Source organism: Heterocephalus glaber, unplaced genomic scaffold (assembly GCF_053883595.1).
Source record: "Heterocephalus glaber isolate CG9 unplaced genomic scaffold, H.glaber_assembly_v1.0 deba00001606, whole genome shotgun sequence".
NCBI lineage: Eukaryota > Metazoa > Chordata > Mammalia > Rodentia > Bathyergidae > Heterocephalus > Heterocephalus glaber.
In genome coordinates this window covers 10,575,179-10,595,760 of record NW_028258377.1, presented here as the reverse complement: position 1 = coordinate 10,595,760, position 20,582 = coordinate 10,575,179, and the positions used below count along the sequence as shown (strand labels likewise).

Here is a 20,582-nt window from a genome sequence, read left to right as displayed (position 1 = left end):
CCCAGTCTAAAAGACAGCCCAGTATGGTGAGAGCATGTTATAAAGCTGTAAGCAAGGTGCTCTGTTTGTCTCTGCCTTACCTCAAAGCACACCAGCCCCATCAGCTACTTGGATGCTGAATGAAGTTAATAATTCAGCTGCTTATTGACTTTTTCTGAACAAGCTTTATTTTCCTTCCTGTCTGTAGGGATCATCACAAGCCCTTGATTTCATGCAAATTCTGATTTTTCCTGCCTATGCTGTCTCTTTATTTTTGGCTCTTGGCTTGCAGTGGAAGGGAGTGAAATTTAGTCAATAGGCCACCCTAGCTCCTAAGAAGAGCTCCTAATGAAATAAAAGAGCAAAGTGCCTGTGAGTGCTGTTGAATAGATCATGATTCACCCTTCTTTTGCTGGGCGGGGGTGGGTGTGGGGGAGGCTGGGGCTTACTTGTCATGTAGACAGGGACAAGGCAGGGACAAGGTAATCAGTTCTCTACCAGGTCTGTCTCGCCTGGATAATGAGACTTTAATAACAGGTTGCCTGAAGAGGTGGTGTGTATGGTGCTCAGAGAACAAACTAATCAACAAGGCGAGAGTTTTGGGCAATTGTTATGAAAATTGCTGCTTCTTCAGAATGCCATGACTCCCCTCCCCCAACCCAAGAGTTCAGTGCAGTTACCCACCCAAATGTGCACATAGCAGGCTAAAATTAAGCAGGAGGATTAGATCTCAAAAGGCTGTTTCTCAAGTTCAGAAGACAATAGCTAGTCCTATGTTAGAGTTCTGCAAAAGGAGAAACAATGTGCCCAGCTGCCATCCAGGCTGGGTTGATGGAGGAATTTGGAATGGAGAAAGATCTTGCTGGAGAGCTGTGTTTCTCTACTGTCCAGAGCCAGAGACTAAAGCAGTCATACCAGAGTTGAAGAAAGGGGAAACCGTGAAATGTCTGAGGAAGTCTGGACCTCATGCCTGCCATGAGCCCTGCAAGGTCTTATGTTATCACCTCCTGCTTCTAACTTGGCTCCTAAATGAGGAGTTGGATTTGGACTCAAGGAGAGGAGTTTGGCCTAAGAATCAATGCCGAGGACCAGGATGTGCAAAGCCTATGGATAGAGCCTGGATTTATTTATACCAAGGCTTAAGCCATACTCCTGGTAGACTGAGGGCAGAAGCTGTGCCTTTTCTAATCATGAGACTGCACACAGAGCCTGGCACCCAGAAGGCTCTCAGTACATGCAACGTCTGCTGCATGAGTGTAGGCATGAATCTCTGATGCACATTTTCACTTCCTGTTCCCTGATACTACTGTTGATGGCTGATAAATCTGTGAAGCCAGGCAAATCAGGGTTTGACTAAATTTTTTTCCCAAAAAACTTAGCCTCTCTATAGCTCTTAGCTATAAAATGGGAAGATAATAAATAGTCTCTACCTCATAGGGTTGTTGTGGTATTAGGTGAATGAACAAGATGCTTGCAAAGTGCATTAAATACTGCCTGCCTTATATCAATTGCTCAGTAAATGCTACTACAGTTTATTACTCATATTAGGTCTACCCCCATTCCCATCCCAACTACAGCAGGCTGCAACATCTGGGTGAAAGCCTCTTGAAATCTATAATTAATTCCCAGAAAACTTTTCATAAATAGAAATCAGGTATTGCTCCCCTGTTTTAGTGGCTTTTCATATGGCAGCAGTCAAAGCCAATCAATCTCCAGCCAAAGTCTCAGGCCATGAGCAATCTGGCTCCTTCTACCTCCTGGGGCCCTCCAGAGGGTTCAGTTTCCTGTCATACTGTCACTTTGAAGAATGACAGTTTAAACCTTACTTGCATCCCAGATGGAATTTTAGTGAATAAAAGGGTAGGAATTTTCTCTTTGTCAGTGGCCTCCAGTTAGCCTGAGAAAAAGATTGAGGTCTTGAGGATAATGTCCTCAAGGCAATGCCATGAAGACACCATCTAGAGGGGCATATTTTCTGTGTATCTTCAGATTTCTTTCCTCTAAACTTTGTGACTTTTCAGCCGTTCCAGAAAATTTTAAAATTTATGCCATGAATAAACATCAAGTGATCATGTAAATAAACATTAGGTGATAGAATATTGTCCAGGTTTAATGATTCTTCTAGAGAAGCCCAGGAAAAAGTCTATATTTTTATCACTTACTAGATAATTATGCAAAAATAAGAAGTTACTATAGGTTCAAACCTTCTCTTTGACCCATTAAGGTCATACTCATTTACCCAGCATCTTTTGGCCTGACCTGGGCTACATTATTAACAGCAGGGCATCCTCCATCAAAGCCCAGAACTTCTCTACTCTGAGAAATCCAGAGGATCATCAATACTTACTGCAAGAATCTATATGCCAGTAAGATGGAAAACACAGAAAAAATGGACAGATTCCTAGACACATATGAATTACCAAAGTTGAACGAAGAAGACCTAAAAATTCTAAGCAATCCAATATTAATGAAATTGAAAACGTAATTAAAACCTTACCAACTAAGAAAAGCCTGAGTCCTGATGGTTTCACCTCTGAACTCTACAAGACATTTACAGAGAAACTACTACCACTACTGTTTAAACTCTTCAATGAAATTGAAAGGGAAACAATACTTCTGAATTCATTTCTGGAAGCAAGCATCACCTTGATCCCCAAAGCAGAGAAAAATCCAACCGAAAAAGAGAATGATAGGCCAATCTCACTAATGAATATGGATGCAAAAATCCTTACTAAGATACTGGCAAATAGAATGCAGAAGATCATCAAGGAGATCATAAACCCTGACTAAGTGGGATTCATCCCAGGGATGCAGGGATGATTCAACATATGCAAATCAATCAATGTAATATGCTATATCAATAGAGCCAAGGACAAAAACATATGATCACCTCAATAGATGCAGAAAAAGCGTTTGACAAATCCAACACGCATTTATGATAAAAATCATACAAAAAATTGAAATAGATGGTCTCTACCTCAATCTGATAAAAGCCATCTATGAAAAACCAACAGCCAATATCATGCTACATGGTCAAAAACTGAAATCTTTCACACGAAAATCAGGAACAATACAAGGATGTCCACTATCACCACTCTTGTTCAACATAGTTTTGGAAACATTAGCCATGGCAATTAGACAAGAGAAAGAAATAAAAGGAAGAACAATAGGAAATGAAGAAGTCAAATTGTCATTATCTGCAGATGACGTGATACTCTATATCAAAGACCCCAAGAAATCCACCAAAAGTCTTCTAGACTTAACAACCAAGTTCAGTAGAGTAGCTGGATATAAGGTCAACATACAAAAATCAATAGCTTTCCTCTACACCAACAACAGACTCACTGAGAGAGAAATAGGGCAAACAATTCCTTTCACAATAGCATCCAAAAACCTGAAATACCTAGGAATCAACCTAAGGAAAGAAATAAAAGACCTCTTCTCTGAAAACTATAGCACTTTGAAAAAAGAGATCAAAGAGGATATCAGAAAATGGAAAGACATCTCTTGCTCCTGGGTAGGAAGGATCAACATAGTAAAAATGGCCATACTTCCAAAACTGCTATATAGATTCAATGCAATCCCAATTGAAATCCCAGCAGCATATTTCACGGACCTTGAGAAAACAATCCAAAACTTCATTTGAAACAAGAAGAGACCCAGAACAGCAAAAGCAATTGTAGGCAACAGAGATATGGCAGGGGGTATCACAATCCCCAACTTGAAACTATGCTACAAAGCTACTGTGATAAAAAACAGCATGGCACTGGCAAAGAAACAGACCTGAGGACTAGTGGAATAGATTAGAAGATGCAGAAACAACTCCAGACACATTCAGCCACCTCATCTTTGATAAAGGAGCCAAACACCCTCACTGGAGGAAAGAAGCCTCTTTAATAAATGGTGCTGGAAAAATTGGGCTCCAACTTGTCAAAGGTGAAAAGACCTATATCTCTCACCATGCACTCAACTGAAATCGAAACAGATTAAATATCTAAATATTAAAATAGAAATGCTGAATCGGCTGAAAGAGAGGTTAGGTACAACTCTTGAAGACACTGGTGTAGGAAAAGACTTTATGAACAAAACCTCAGTTGCCTGTGAACTAGCACAAAGAAACAATAAGTGGGATCTCTTTTTACTAAAAAGCTTCTGCACAGCAAGAGAAACCACCAACAGTGTGAAGAGACAACCCAGTGGGAATGTGGGAAAAAATGTGGGAAAAATCTTCACTTGCTGTTCCTCAGACAAAAGTCTACTATCTCAAATCTATAAAGAACTTAAAAAGATCAGACCTCCCAAATTTAAAGACCCAATCCAAAAATGGGCATCTCAAATGAACAGACATTTCTCAAAGAAGTAGAAATAGCAAATAAACATATGAAAAAATGTTCAACATCACTGGTCATTTGAGAGATGCAAACGAAAACAATGCTGAGATTCCACTTCACTCCAGAAGGAATGGCTGCTATCATGAAATCAACCAATAATAAATGCTGGCGGGGCTCTGGGGAAAGAGGAACACTGCTCCACTGCTGGTGGGAGTGTAGACTGGTGCAACCACTGTGGAAATCAGTATGGAGATACCTCAAAGAACTAGGACTGGAAGTCCCATTTGAACCTGCTATTCCCCTGCTGAGTATCTTCCCCAAAGAATTAAAAGAATCATACCACAGTGATATATGTGCCCCCATGTTCATAGCAGCACAGTTTGTAATAGCTAAAACTTGGAAGCAGCCCAATTGCCCCTCAACTGGAGACTGGATAAAGAAAATGGTTTTTTTACTAAAATGGAGTACTACTCAGTCATAAAAAATGAGAAATTAGAGACATTTATAGCTAAATGGATGCACATTGAGGTGGTACTCTTAAGTGAAGTAAATAGGACACATGTGTAAATACCAAATAGTTTCTCTAGTGTGAGAAACTGAAAGTGCAAATAAGGACTAAAAGGTATAATAGATAATGTGAAATAGGAAGAAAAGAGGCAAAGGGGAAGGGGAAGTGGGAGGGGTAAGGGAAAGGAAAGAAGGGAATGGACTTAATGTGAGAAAATTCAAAAAAGGAAACAAAATCTTTGTAAACAGGGAGGGATGGAGGGGTTGACTGGAGGGCAGGGGAAGGGGGACAAATAAGAACCAAGAGAGATTATGTAAAGGTGCATATTTCCAATGATGAATGTCATTATATTGTATGTCTAAAATGTACCAATAAAGTAATATTTTTAGAAAATTAAATTAAATTTAAAAAAAGAAGCCTCTGTAACAGCACATGAGGACCCTGGCCTCCCTTGTATGTGAACTTGGCTTCCTCCACTTAACTTTAACTGCAGATTAAGTGTGGGCACTAGTATTCAAAATATTACCCCAGCAGACCTTTTCTATAGGCTGTTATGGAGTCAGTTTCATAGGTTAGCTGTGTTGACAATTTTCTAATCAAGAAGAGTATCTCTTTTAAGATTTTTCTCTCTCCCCAGGAGTTATTCTAATGGAAGAAGTTTCAGCAGTGCTAGGCAAAATTAGAAATTTCTATGTTCCCTAACAGTTACGGAAATTTTTCATACTTGATTAGGGAGGATTTATAGATGCCCGCCAGAAATGGGAGGCACTGATTCAGCCCCACCCAGCTGGTCTAGGCCAAAAAACAACCAGCTTCCCCCAGCAGTCCTCCCAGGGAAACTGGGGCTGAGGGAAAGGATCCTGAAGAGTGATGTGAATGCCCACCCTACCCAGGACTGCAGCACCACCCTGCCTGCACTGGACTGGCCAAGCTAGAGGTTGAGGCTCACTTATTCTGCTCAAAGCTAAAATCAAGCCCCAAACAGTTCTTTTGGAGGTTGTAAGGGACAAGAATAATAACAATAAGTACCATGTGCTGAACAGTTAGTTGTGATTAGTTGTGACAAAAACATGTGTCAGCCCTCTCTTTCATTGAATCCACACTATGGAATGACACAGATACAATTATAGGAAACATTTAAAAAGAGACACTGGACTTGTCCAAAATCACAAAGCCAGGAAGAGGATATAAATACATCCAAACTTTCGTGACTTCACTTTATCCTCCACCTTCTGAGATTAGCAAGAATGGGAATCCCTTGCCCATATGCTTTGAGGTAGAGCCTGAGTCTCTTTAAAAACTGGGTCACTTTCTTGGGATATGAAATTAAAAGAGTAGTATACTAAATTCTAGTTTTGATTATCAATAAGAACCTGGTGACTCTCTAATATATCAGCTCTAAACATGTTGTGGAGGGAGGTATCTACTTCAAAGTGACCTCGTTTGTTTAACAAACATTTACAGAGCAGTCACTCTATGCAAAGTTCTAGATTAGCCCTGAGATCGTAGAAATTAATGAAGGACTCCTTTACCCTGGAGAAACTCACAGATAAGCAGAGACTGGGGTCAGAGGGGCAAGAACTATGAAGGATTCCTGAGCAGCAGAGAGGAGAAAGTGCTGAACTCTGCCTGGCAAGGTCAGGGAAGGATTCACGGAAGGGATATTCTTATGGATGGTTTTGGACAGAAAAGCATTCTAGCCTGTACAGGAAATTTTTGAAGAACTATAAATAGGCAAGAATTTGAAGAGATGGAGGCAGAATAAATCAGAGTCCAGAAGATCCAATTTGTGAAGGGCTTATAAGACTTGATAGGGTGTTAGAATCACCCCTAAACTGTTTTTAGGAAGAATGCTCTGGCAACCGTGTGAAGGATGGGCTGAGGAGATGAGAGTGAAGGTTCAAAGTTGGCCTTAGCTTCAGGCTAAGCATCTGACATGGCCCCTCCCTTGATGAAAACTGCAGACTGATTGGGAAGATAGATGTTCATCAAATCATCCCAGAAAGGAGGCATGCTTATAAACAGAAAATGTTCTATAAGAAAGGAACCGGAAAGAAGGGCAGCTCCAGAGGGAACTGGGCACAAGGCAGTAGGAGGCTCTGGCAGGGAGCCCTGAGAGGGCATGTGCTGTGACACAAAGTGGGTGGTGGCCTAGATGGATGAGCTAGGCTAAGGAGGAAGAATGGAAGGATCTCACCAGACAGGAACCCTACTGGGGCAGCCGAGGCTGGATTATGTCATAAAGCTCACCAAAACCCATGACCTATGAAGAGAAACCAGGGAAAGGTCACTCTGTAGTGCATAGGACAATGGCCCACTGTCACTGGTGGGGGGATGGGTACAGAGTATGTTGAGTATGTTTGCAGGTAGGGAACTTAACATGGAAGGAAATCAGATCAGCAGGCTTCACAGAGGACAGATTTTCCCCAGGATCCTGGGTCAGTGTGGGAACCTGGGCATCTCTGATACTAAAGCTCTACGGGCTTTTATCACCATGCTTTATTATTTTTGAAAGTTATCATCTCCACTTCTTATCTTAAAAATTCAAGTCAGGCATAAGGAGGTGTGTTTGGGGGCATGAGAGAGCTTATCAAGCCCATTTTGTGTGAGGCAGCCAGAGCAGAGAAGTTCTATATATATATATATATATATATATATATATATATATATATATATATATATATCCTTTCATTGGTACATTTTAGGTATACAATATAATGACATTCATCATTGGAAATATGCACCTTTACATAATCTCTCTTGGTTCTTATTTGTCCCCCTTCCCCTGCCCTCCCGTCAACCCCTCCATCCCTCCCTGTTTACAAAGATTTTGTTTCCTTTTTTGAATTTTCTCATATTAATTCCATTCCCTTCTTTCCTTTCCCTTACCCCTCCCACTTCCCCTTCCCCTTTGCCTCTTTTCTTCCTATTTCACATTATCTATTATACCTTTTAGTCCTTATTTGCACTTTCAGTTTCTCACACTAGAGAAACTATTTGGTATTTACACATGTGTGTCCTATTTACTTCACTTAAGAGTACCACCTCAATGTGCATCCATTTAGCTATAAATGTCTCTAATTTCTCATTTTTTATGGCTGAGTAGTACTCCATTTTAGTAAAAAAACCATTTTCTTTATCCAGTCTCCAGTTGAGGGGCAATTGGGCTGCTTCCAAGTTTTAGCTATTACAAACTGTGCTGCTATGAACATGGGGGCACATATATCACTGTGGTATGATTCTTTTAATTCTTTGGGGAAGATACTCAGCAGGGGAATAGCAGGTTCAAATGGGACTTCCAGTCCTAGTTCTTTGAGGTATCTCCATACTGATTTCCACAGTGGTTGCACCAGTCTACACTCCCACCAGCAGTGGAGCAGTGTTCCTCTTTCCCCAGAGCCCCGCCAGCATTTGTCATTGGTTGATTTCATGATAGCAGCCATTCTTTCTGGAGTGAAGTGGAATCTCAGCATTGTTTTCGTTTGCATCTCTCAAATGACCAGTGATGTTGAACATTTTTTCATATGTTTATTTGCTATTTCTACTTCTTTGAGAAATGTCTGTTCATTTGAGATGCCCATTTTTGGATTGGGTCTTTAAATTTGGGAGGTCTGATCTTTTTAAGTTCTTTATAGATTTGAGATAGTAGACTTTTGTCTGAGGAACAGCAAGTGAAGATTTTTCCCACATTTTTTCCCACATTCCCACTGGGTTGTCTCTTCACACTGTTGGTGGTTTCTCTTGCTATGCAGAAGCTTTTTAGTAAAAAGAGATCCCACTTATTGTTTCTTTGTGCTAGTTCACAGGCAACTGTGGTTTTGTTCATAAAGTCTTTTCCTACACCAGTGTCTTCAAGAGTTGTACCTAACCTCTCTTTTAGCCGATTCAGCATTTCTATTTTAATATTTAGATATTTAATCTGTTTCGATTTCAGTTGAGTGCATGGTGAGAGATATAGGTCTTTTCACCTTTGACAAGTTGGAGCCCAATTTTTCCAGCACCATTTATTAAAGAGGCTTCTTTCCTCCAGTGAGGGTGTTTGGCTCCTTTATCAAAGATGAGGTGGCTGAATGTGTCTGGAGTTGTTTCTGCATCTTCTAATCTATTCCACTAGTCCTCAGGTCTGTTTCTTTGCCAGTGCCATGCTGTTTTTTATCACAGTAGCTTTGTAGCATAGTTTCAAGTTGGGGATTGTGATACCCCCTGCCATATCTCTGTTGCCTACAATTGCTTTTGCTGTTCTGGGTCTCTTCTTGTTTCAAATGAAGTTTTGGATTGTTTTCTCAAGGTCCGTGAAATATGCTGCTGGGATTTCAATTGGGATTGCATTGAATCTATATAGCAGTTTTGGAAGTATGGCCATTTTTACTATGTTGATCCTTCCTACCCAGGAGCAAGAGATGTCTTTCCATTTTCTGATATCCTCTTTGATCTCTTCTTTCAAAGTGCTATAGTTTTCAGAGAAGAGGTCTTTGATTTCTTTCCTTAGGTTGATTCCTAGGTATTTCAGGTTTTTGGATGCTATTGTGAAAGGAATTGTTTGCCCTATTTCTCTCTCAGTGAGTCTGTTGTTGGTGTAGAGGAAAGCTATTGATTTTTGTATGTTGACCTTATATCCAGCTACTCTACTGAATTTGGTTGTTAAGTCTAGAAGACTTTTGGTGGATTTCTTGGGGTCTTTGATATAGAGTATCACGTCATCTGCAGATAATGACAATTTGACTTCTTCATTTCCTATTGTTCTTCCTTTTATTTCTTTCTCTTGTCTAATTGCCATGGCTAATGTTTCCAAAACTATGTTGAACAAGAGTGGTGATAGTGGACATCCTTGTATTGTTCCTGATTTTAGTGTGAAGGATTTCAGTTTCTGACCATTTAGTATGATATTGGCTGTTGGTTTTTCATAGATGGCTTTTATCAGATTGAGGTAGAGACCATCTATTTCAATTTTTCATAGGATTTTATCATAAATGCGTGTTGGATTTGTCAAAGGCTTTTTCTGCATCTGTTGAGATGATCATATGGTTTTTTGTCCTTGGCTCTATTGATATAGTGTATTACATTGATTGATTTGTGTATGTTGAATCATCCCTGCATCCCTGGGTAGAATCCCACTTGGTCAGGGTGTATGATCTTCTTGATGATCTTCTGCATTCTGTTTGCCATTATCTTATTAAGGATTTTTGCATCCATATTCATTAGTGAGATTGGCCTATCATTCTCTTTTTCGGTTGGATTTTTCTCTGCTTTGGGGATCAAGGTGATGCTTGCTTCCAGGAATGAATTCGGGAGTATTGCTTCCTTTTCAATTTCATTGAAGAATTTAAACAGTAGTGGCAGCAGTTCCTCTCTAAATGTCTTGTAGAATTCAGCAGTGAAGCCATCAGTACTTGGGCTTTTCTTAGTTGGTAAGGTTTTAAGTACATTTTCAATTTTATCGATTGATATTGGGTTGTTTAGAATTTTTAGGTCTTCTTTGTTCAACTTTGGTAATTCATATGTATTTAGGAATCTGTCCATTTCTTCAGTGTTTTCCATTTTATTGGCTTATAGTTTCTCAAAATAGTAATTGATGATCCATCCTCTGGATATCTGCTGGTCCATTGTAATTTCACCGTTTTTATTCCTAATTGCATGGATTTGGGTCTTTTCTTTCCTTTTTCTGATAAGGTTGGCTAAGGGTTTGTTAATTTTGTTTATTCTTTCAAAGAAGCAAATCTTGAGTTCATTAATTTTTTGTACCATTCTTTTTGTCTTTATTGAATTGATTTCTGCTCTGATCTTTATAATTTCCTCCCTTGTATGACGTTTGGGTTTGTCCTGCTCTTCTTCTTCTAGAAGCTTGAGGTTCAGCATCACATTATTTAATTGGGCTCACTCTGTTTTCCTAATATGAATATTCACTGCTATGAATTTCCCTTATAAGACTGCTTTCATTGTGTCCCATAGATTCTGATATGTTGTATTGTCATTGTCATTTAATTGAAGGAAGTGTCTGATTTCTTCTTTAATTTCCTCTGTGACCCATTGGTTATTCAGAAATGTGTTGTTCAATTTCGACATGTTTATGAAATTTTTCCAGTTTCTTTTGCTGTGGATCTCCAATTTTATCACACTATGGTCTGTTAATATACAGGGAATAACTTCAGTTCCTTTGCACTTACTTAAACATGTTCTATGCACAAGTATGTGGTCCATTTTGGAGAATGACCTGTGTGCAGCTAAAAAGAATGTGTATTCTGATTTTGTGGGGTGGAACACTCTGTAAATATCTGTTAAGTTCACTTGTTCAAGAGTTCAATTGAGTTCTAGTATTTCATTACTTTTTTTGTCTAGTTGATCTATCTATTTGTGACACTGGGGTACTGAGGTCCCCCACTACTGTTGTATTAATGCATATATGACTTTTCATGTCCGTTAGTATTTGTTTTACATAGTTCGGTGCACTAGAGTTTGGTGCATATATATTTATGATTGTCATCTCTTCCTCTTGGATTCTTCCCTCTGCAAGGATGTAGTGTCCTTGTTTGTCTCTCTTAATTAGTGTTGGTTTGAACTCTACTTGATCTGTGAAGAGGACAGCTACTCCTGCTTTTTTTCAGGTTCCTGTTGCGTGGAGTATTGTTTTCCACCCTTTAACTTTCAGTCTATGAGTTTCCTTTTGAATTAAGTATGTTTCTTGTATGCAGCATATTGTTGGATCTTGCTTCTTGTCCCATTCTCCTAGTCTATTTCTTTTGATTGGTGAGTTGAGACCATTAACATTGATAGTTATAACTGATATGCACTGACTTATCATTGTCATGACTTTTTCTTTTTGTTGGATTCTCCCCTTTTATATTTAATTTCTTGATGTGCCTGATGGATTCATTCTGCTGTGCTTTCTGGGGTTGCGATCCTCATTGTCTTTTCCTAGGATATTGTGTAAAATTTTTTGGAGTGTTGGTTTGGTATTCATGAAGTTCCTAAGGTGCTCTTTGTCATGAAAGTATCTTATTTCTCCATCCATTTTGAAAGATAGTTTTGCAGGGTCTATCAATCTGGGTTGGAGGCTTTTTTCTTTTAGGGCTTGGAATATGTCACTCCAAGCTCTTCTTGCCGTGATGGTTTGTGTTGAGAAGTCTGCTGTGATTCTGATGGGCTTTCCTTTGTATGTGATTTGTTTCTTTTCTCTAACTGCTTGTAGAACTTTGTTCTTCTGTTGAGTTTCTGGAATCTTAACAATTATATGCCTATGTGTAGATTTTTTTTTGATCAAGGCTATTTGGAGTCCTATATGCCTCACTTATCTGTATGTCAAGTTCTTTTCCCCTGCTTGGGAAGTTTTCTGCCATCACTTCTGTGAACAGTTTTTTTATGTCATCTGCACTCTCTCCTGTTTCTTTGTTGACTCCAATTAATCTTATTTTATTCTTCTTTGCATTGTCTAGCAGCTGCTGGATTGATTTCTTGTGGTCCCGTACAATTTTAAAGAAATTTTTCTTTTCCTGGTCACTAATTGCAATCTTTTCTTCTATATCTGAAATTCTGTCCTCACATTGGCTCATTCTGATGTGTAGACTTTCAATGGAGTTTTTAATCTCCTAGAAATCTGTTTGCTGGATTCCATTTGTTTCCTATGTTGAGATTCCATCATGTTCCTCAGCTCCTCTCTAGATTTATTAATCATGTCTTGCACTATGAGCACAATCTCTGCTGTTATCTGAGAAATTATTTCTGATTTCATTTTTTCCAGATACTCTTTTGTTGCCAGTTCAGGGAGTCCAGGTGGTTGAGTGTCAGAGTGTTCTATGTCATTTCCCTTTGAGGTTGCTGTAGGTGATCTGGAAGTCTGGTTTTGAGACTTCTTTACGTGTCTTCTCATTTTGACGGGTGGGGATATAAGGTGTGTTTGTGCTCCTGGCGCCCATGTGGCTCACCTCCTCTGTACTGGGAGTGGTGGTACATTGGCCTGGAAGCCCCTACCTCTATGCTGGGAGTGGTGGTATGATGGGCCGGAAGACACTTCCTCTCTGCTGGGAGCGGTGGTACCTGTTAGAGAGGCTTCTACTTCCCTGTTCTGGGTTCCCTTATTGCCCCTACCCCTCCTATTCTCTGTGTATTTGTCTAGTTATATGGCTTATAATGATGTTTCTATCAACAGTGCACATGCATATACAATGATGATCATGCATAGCATATATGAAGATGGTCACATCCCCATATACAGTGATGGTCATATATAGTGCAGAAGGCTTTATTAAGTAGATTTGTGTAAGTACACTCTGATGTTCACACAATGATGAAATCACTTAACGTTAAGGTTCTCAGAATGTGTCCTCATTGTCAAGCCACGCTTGACTGTATAAGGAAGGCATGTGTGTCTCACCCACCTATATTTCCTCTGTGTGCTAAAGATCTTTTCTCATTTTCTAACACTGTAACAAGAGTGCTGGGATCCCAAGGTTTCATACAACCTTGAATCAGAAAGTCTTTGCTTTATAAAACATATGCATTTCAGCTAAGTTTACTAAAATACAACCTGCAAATCCTAGTTCTCTACTGACTTCTACAGATATAATAAAAAATACATTCCCAGTAACAAAATTCCTAACTGTCTGAACTGAGAACTTGTAAAAAAGACTTTCATAAAAAAGATATTCTCCCAGGTGATTTTTTAATTTCCACATCCACCTTCTGGGATAGTTCATTTTTGTATTCTGGGAGTATAAAACTGGTCTCAATGCTTTCTCTCTCTCCCCTTTGGTCACTTGCAGCTTCCAGGAGAAGTGGCTTGGAGATAATGAGCCACCAGGAGGTATGCTATCTGTCATGTCCAGACAGGCCCCAGCTTACCAGCCAGGGACTCAGGTGCATATATTTAGGCCAAATCATGTCACGAAAGTGGCTATGAAAAACAATGCTGGATCTGACCCGAGGGCTTGCTCCTGCTGGATTTGGTTACCTTATTCAATGGCTTGTGCTTAAAAAACAAAACAAAACAAAGCAAAACCTGCATGCATGGCCTGAAATCCTATTAATAAGATACTTACTTACATTACTTGATAAGAAATTCACTTTTGAGCTGCACAGAGCTGAGAGTGGCTTCCATCTCATTTGTGTAATGATGAGGTTGGATCAGATCCACATTTCTTATCCACCCTATATGAAAATCCTACAATGGCTTTGTTAATGCAGATTTCTGGGTCCTACTCTGGAACAATTGTAATTACATGCTAAAATGTGGGGTCTGGAAGTTCCAATTTTATTCATGTCTGTAGGTGATTCTGGCGTGGTTTAAGGACCACTGACCTTTGCATTTATTCACACCTGGGATTGAAGTAGTTCAATCCACCCATTTTTTTCTAGCCTCTTCACTAAAGTCTGCTGGGTGGAAGAAATGGGAATTTAGGGGTAGAGAAGGAGCTATGTGACTCTGGAATAAGAACACCCTGGGACTTAGGATGGGGCTTCTTCCTTGGGGCTTGGAGGTTGCAGACTCAGAATGCCTGCCCTATGCCTCTCCTTTGAGATGGAACTAAAACTTGTGGGACTCAAATGGGACTGGCTTTTGTGAGCTGGGACCAAATTCTCAGGGCCATCAGGGCTCTTGTGAATAACCTCCTTCTGGATTCCCAACAACTGACTTTCTAAGTAGACTCCTGAGGAAAATTAGGTTCTATTGAATATGGCAGAAGTATAGCTGGAGGGCAGTTCAAAAGGGGAAGCATGGGGACTACTGCAGTGTGTTCCAAACCAAATTTTCCTTCTATAGGACTGAGTTTTGCCACAGTCTCTTGAAACAGGTGAAAAGAGCTCTGTCTTTCCCCACAGATTCAAAATTCCCCAGAGGGTAGGCCACTTCCTTGTGGACAGACAGAGAGAAAACCCCAAGCTGGTTGGGCTGCTTTGAAGCAGGCATGCACCTAAGTGGAGTCGCCTGACTTTATCATCAGCACAGCCCTGAGGCCATTCCGGAACAAGTCTTATTTTCCTTGTGTGGCTTTTTAAAAATTATTATCAAAGAAAATCTCTTGGGGGTGACATGCTCCAGAAAGCAGTCAAAAGGTAAAAGATGACATTTATAAAAATCCATTCTTTCCTCTTTCCACTTCACTGCTCTATTGACTTCTCTTGTTCAATCAAATCCTATTTACAGGTACACATCCCATTGCAGGGACTGCCAAAGCAATGAATATCCTGTTCTTCCTAAATTGTGCTTATAGTCCCCCTCCATTTTTTCCCATGTCCCCATTCTGGAAGGCTTGGGATCCTCAGTTGGGTTCTGTCATGGTTCAGATACCCACTGATCTCCCTTAAGGCTGTTCAAATTGTGTTTATTCATACTTCAGGTGAACTAGCTCAAGCCATCTATTTTCAGAAAAGTGTGCTAGACAGTCTTCATTTGGTTCCTAGCACATGGAAACTAGTTGCTATGCCCCTTTCTCCTGATTTTATCTTTCCTCATGACTTCTTAACTAAGACCCCAGCCCAGGCCTCTATAGGTAGATTACCTGTGCTTTATCTGGTTAAGAATTGTGGCTAGATCAGCCCTTCTCTAAGTCATGGCCTTTTTTATGGTCCTGTAAGTCATATAGGTTCTTAGTAAGGGCAGGGGAGGAGCTACACAGAACAGCCTGGGCAACAGAGATGGGCAGACGCTCATACCATCAAATGCCCAGTCCAGTGGTTACCCTGCTCCCTTGAGAATAGGCTTTGTTTCTCCTGTTTATTCCTTCACTCTTGTTCACAAAGCATTTACTGGGGAAATACTCTATGCAAGGTACTGTGCTAGACTTGAAACATAGGAGGGAGTATCAGGTTCTGACCATGGAGAGTGTTATTGTTTTTATCTGGACGTCCCCCCAAAGCCTCATGGGCTCATAGGCAGGGCTCTTGGAAGATTCTTGGACCATGGGGGTGCTATATCTAAATGAGATGTTAGGAGGAGGGGCCTGGTCAGAAGAGGTGAGTCATGGAGCCATGACCTGGTAGGGAGTATCTTTCTCCCTGGTTTCTCCCTTGGTTCTCCGCCACTGGACAGCCATGATGTGAGCAGCTCTCTTCCATGGCAGGACCTCCTACCATGGCATTTCAAAATTGGAACCAGACAACATGGACTGAAGCTTCTGAAACATGAGCCAAAATAAACCTCTCCTCCTTTAAGTTGTGGATGTGAATTATTTTATCCCAGAAATGAGGCAAGTGACTAAGATAGAGTGTAAGAGCCTTTGTTTATTGGCTGAAATCTTCTCGTTTCCAGTAACAATGTGTCTCATGATGAGTGGATGCCTTCTTCCAGCACATCAGCAGCAAATTTGCTTTTGGGTACTTCAAGCTTATCCTATTTCTTCAACAGTGAACTGCAGAGTATTACAGTGATATAAAGTAGTCCAGGCTGACTCCACACTGCTCTTGACCTGAGCGGGTGGACAGTTTGTCAGCTAGGCCACTGCCTAGAGGTAGCCCTACAGTGCTGAGTGATTATCCAGGTTTCTCTGCCTGCATTTATCCCCCTCCCACTCCTTGCTCCCATCTCTATTATCATCATTTCCATTTATTTAAGGCTTATTATAACCCAAGCACTGCATGTATCTGATTTCTTCTTCTTTGTCTTCTCCTTTTTTTATGGTATTGGAGATTGAACACAGGGCTTTCACACTGAGCTACATCCTCAGCCCTCTACCCTCTTCACTTTTTATGTTTAATTTTGAGACAGGGTCTTGCTAAGGTACTAAGGCTTGAACTTGTGATCCTCCCACCTCAGTTGCCCTGAGTATCTTGGAGGTCAATTTACTTGGTTCTTAGACACAAATATCTTCCCTTGGCGAGTGATTTCTCTAGAAGCAAGGTAAGCTGAGGCCCTGCTGCCACGTGGAACTGCTCAGGGAGGTTGTGTGACTAAGGCTCAGAGCCATTTCTAATGGCGCAAAAACCACAATGCCAGGCTACTCAAGGCTTCCTGGTGACAAGTATCAGGGAGTGCTTAGCCCTACGGGTCCCTCTGTTGTGCTTGTGGTGGGGACCTGACTCTCCTTTCAAGATCCTGGAAGGAGCTTGCTGAAGACAAGGGGATGTTCTAGAAATAGGATAGTCCAGGAAGGACACTGCTTGCAAATGCTCTGTGGCTAGATATTTTCAGGAATGTTCAACCTGTGGCATGTGGGTTGGACACAACTAGATTATAATAAAAGTATTTTTAAAGGAAGTTTTATTACTCATATACATTAGCTATATTATATGTTTTATAGAGACCTAGGACAATTCAACTTCGTTCAGTGCAGCTCAGGCCAGTCAAGGATGTCCAACCCATGGGCCACAGGTGAGACATGCCCACTTTACATAAACTGCATTTACCCATGTAGCCTTTATGAATAAGGTGGGATATCTTATTTCCATTTTCCAGATGAGGATATAAAACCTCAGATAAATCAAGTGACATGGCTTAAGGTCCATTGGCTGGTAAATGGACCATCAACTGGCCCTGTCAGACCCTTTCACTAGACCCTGCTTGGTACTAAGAGAGGTCCTTCAGGAGAACACTTGACATTTCCCACGGGTAGGAAGAATTTTAGATCTGTATGGACATGAGCTTGGTGAGCTCTGTCTCCACTTCCATGCAGGGAAGGTGTTGCTCTGTCTGCTTGGCCAGTTAGATCCCCCATAGGAGCTATTTCTAGACCATGATATTAGTGCCTTGCCTTATACCCAGCCCACATGTCTCCTGCTTCCCTTGACTGGCCTCTGACTACACAGGTACACAATGTTGCAAGACGCCTATGCATAGGCACTGGCCTGCCTCGATGCTCAGCCAGGTATGGACAGCTGCTGGCCTGTGCCCACTGACCTCTATGTTATGTAGACACAGTTGCCCTAGGACTGCCCTGGAAGTGCAGGGTGAGTTATGGATCTGATTCACAAGAGACACCAGATGGGAAAAATTTGATTGATAAATTTTCTATTTCTCATCCTGATCAGCTCCTCTGAGTTGTATGTGATGTTTCCATGTAGTCTCCCTCAAGAAGACTGCTATTCTCAGGTTTTATATTCTGGCAGACAGTGGTCAGGGCAGCAGCCTGTCTTAGTCTTCTTTGTACCTGACTTCCCATACCTTCCTCCCATTCTCCACTTTCCTTCCCTCCTCAGTCTTATTTCCCTTGGACTACAATTCCTGCTCTAATGAAGTGCAGGTAAGCAAGTTTTGCCCAATGTTCTATTTTCTAAATAACACAGAATAAGATAATAATAATAATGATCATCCTTTCCATTTATTGAAGGTTTCCCATGTGAGTTACACCATCTCCTTGAATCCTCATATTATGTCTATGGAGCAGGTATTATTATCATCCCCATGTTAAAGACTAGGAAATGCAGGCCCAGAGAAGTAAGGAATATGCTCATGGCCACATAGCATGAAAGTGGTAATATGAGGATTTAGCCCAGCTCTTCTGTTCTGAACTTGAAATCTAAGCCACCTTTGAATAAAGTTGCCTTTAATCTTGAGCAATACCAAAGAAACTCAAGTTTTGCAAGAAATCACCTGCAAGAGACTCCCAAGGATTCCCAGGAAGCCCAGAGACCCTCAAGGGCAATCCCTGGGATACTCACGTTGTAAACGCTGGGTTGTACTTCGCACCTCTGTAGTAAGAGTACAGGTTGAACATCCCAATCATGAAAGCCACAAATACCATGATGAAAATGACCATGAACTTGAAGATATCTTTCACAGTTCTCCCCAGGGAGATCTGCAGGGGCCCAAAACTCTCATTGGCTGGCAGGATGTATGCAATGCGAGAGAAGCTCAGCACGACTGCTATTGCATATAGCCCTTCTGATATGATCTGAGGGTCTGAAGGCCACCACTTGTCCCTGGCTAAAAGAAAACAAGCTGGGTTACTCACCGGGGAGGGACAGGATCTTCTGTGAAAGAGAAACCAGTTAGGTATCTTTAGTGGTCTCCAACTACGACTTGCCATTTCTGCCTTGCCCTTAGATTAATCCCCATACACAGAAGGTGTTACCCTCTTTGAATGTGCTGTTCCACCTGCCTGGAACACCCTTCCTCACTTTATTTCGAGTTATTCTTCAAGTCTCTGCTCTTATGTCACCTTTTGAAGGAAGGATTCTGTCACTACCACAGGATGGTCAGGATCCCCATTCCCTAGTGTGCACCCATGGTAGCCTGTGTACATCCCTGTCATGGCACATGCCACACTGCTCGATATTGTGTCCCCTTAGCAGTGCTTAAGTTCCACATACAGGATCTATCCCACTTGCTGGAGAAGCAGCAAAGGGGAGGTGGTAAGGATTAGCATGAGTTTAGAATCAGCCAAGCTCACATAGGAACCAGGAATCTGAGGGGTCTTGCTTGAAAAAAATACTTTTGGGTTTTGTTCCCCAGCTAACGTGCTGGGAAATTTGCCCCCTGATTTAGCTAAGGCCCCCAAAGTGGTAATCAATGTGGCAGCTTTGCCATGATAGCTCTGTTCCAGGGGAGTAAGAGTCCTAGGACCAGTCCTTAGCTGAAAAGACTGCACATGGTCAGGGGTGACCCCTGCAGCCGGAGCCACCCTGTGGCAGCAGAGCAAACCTGCAAAGTGTTCCTTTTGCAGTTTTAATGGTATAAGGCAGAGCACCTATTGCTAATAAGCTGCATGCTGTATTTTAGGACACTCAGAGAGACTCAGTGAGGGTAACACCTCTTTTCTAGGAAAAGTGTTGGGGCTGTCTGGTTGTCACACTGACTGGGTAGGAGAATTATTGGGATGCTTAATGTTTCACAGTGCTCCAGACAGCCCCACACCATGAAAATCACCCTGCTGAAAAAGCCAATAGTGTCCCTGTTGAGAAATGCTGAGTGAGACTTAAATTGAGAAACACTGAGAAACTTAAATTAGCCCTTACACTTACATTAGCTGTAATTTTCACAACAACCCTGTAGAGTAGATATTATTATTGCCATTCTAAAGATTGGGTTTGGGGTATGGGGTCCTTTTTAGAGCCAATAAGTGCACATAGCAATTCTTGGAACCCAGGGGCAATGGAAGAGGAAGAATTTTATTTTTTATTTTCAAAGGTAGACTCTGTTAAATAATTATAATAATAGAGAGCAATAAGAAACCTTTAATAAGGGAAGCTAGGCTACAACATTTCATGTAGCACATTCTTAATTACATTTGGAAATATAATAACCTTATAGACTATCTTCTCATCAAGATCATAACTCAAAAGTCTGTGAAGGACAAGTAAGGAGAATAAATTATGTATTTTCAAATATATCTGTCACTTTCTATTGATAACACATCTGAATCCCATAAAATAGGATGTGGTTTCTTCTATTAAACACATACCAAAAGAATTTCTTTTTTCTGTCACCTGTAACTTACTATCTTCAACCTCATCTATAATAATAGAAGCCACTCCTATAATCTATTAAAATAGATCTTGCTGTTTTGAAATCCTAGCGATCAGGTCAGGACTTTTAGAGAAAAATATTTTGTTTGGGTGCGCTTGTAGGAGTAGTGATGGGTGTAAGACAAACAGCTTTGTGGTGATTTAGACAAATGGAACTCCATCTTGGAGCTGAGAAAAATTGTCTTATCACAAATGGAAAAATCTGGGTCTGGATAGAGTGCTGTAGACGTTCGAAGGAACCAGTGGCTATCTGGCCACGAGAGGGCGCTCTGCCCTTGTTTCTGGGGCAGTAGTGAGCACTAGCAGAGATCAGATTTCCAAGGGCACAGGGTCTGAACCACAAAAGCAAGGACAATAATGTGCTATACTTT

General features: G+C 40.9%; 1 protein-coding gene and 1 long non-coding RNA gene across 7 annotated transcripts in view; one reads left to right on the top strand and one right to left on the bottom strand.

Moving 5' to 3' along the window:
• LOC147822921 (uncharacterized) overlaps positions 1-20,582 on the top strand; it is a 408,296-nt gene that overhangs the window by 7,601 nt on the left and 380,113 nt on the right. The window lies entirely within an intron of this gene.
• Trpc7 (transient receptor potential cation channel subfamily C member 7) overlaps positions 1-20,582 on the bottom strand; it is a 188,457-nt gene that overhangs the window by 20,676 nt on the left and 147,199 nt on the right. For all 3 annotated transcript variants that reach the window (XM_013077533.3, XM_087194729.1, XM_087194728.1), the window contains one exon: positions 18,406-18,670. In XM_013077533.3, coding sequence (XP_012932987.2) covers positions 18,406-18,670 — 265 coding nt within the window. The remainder of the gene's footprint in view (positions 1-18,405; positions 18,671-20,582) is intronic.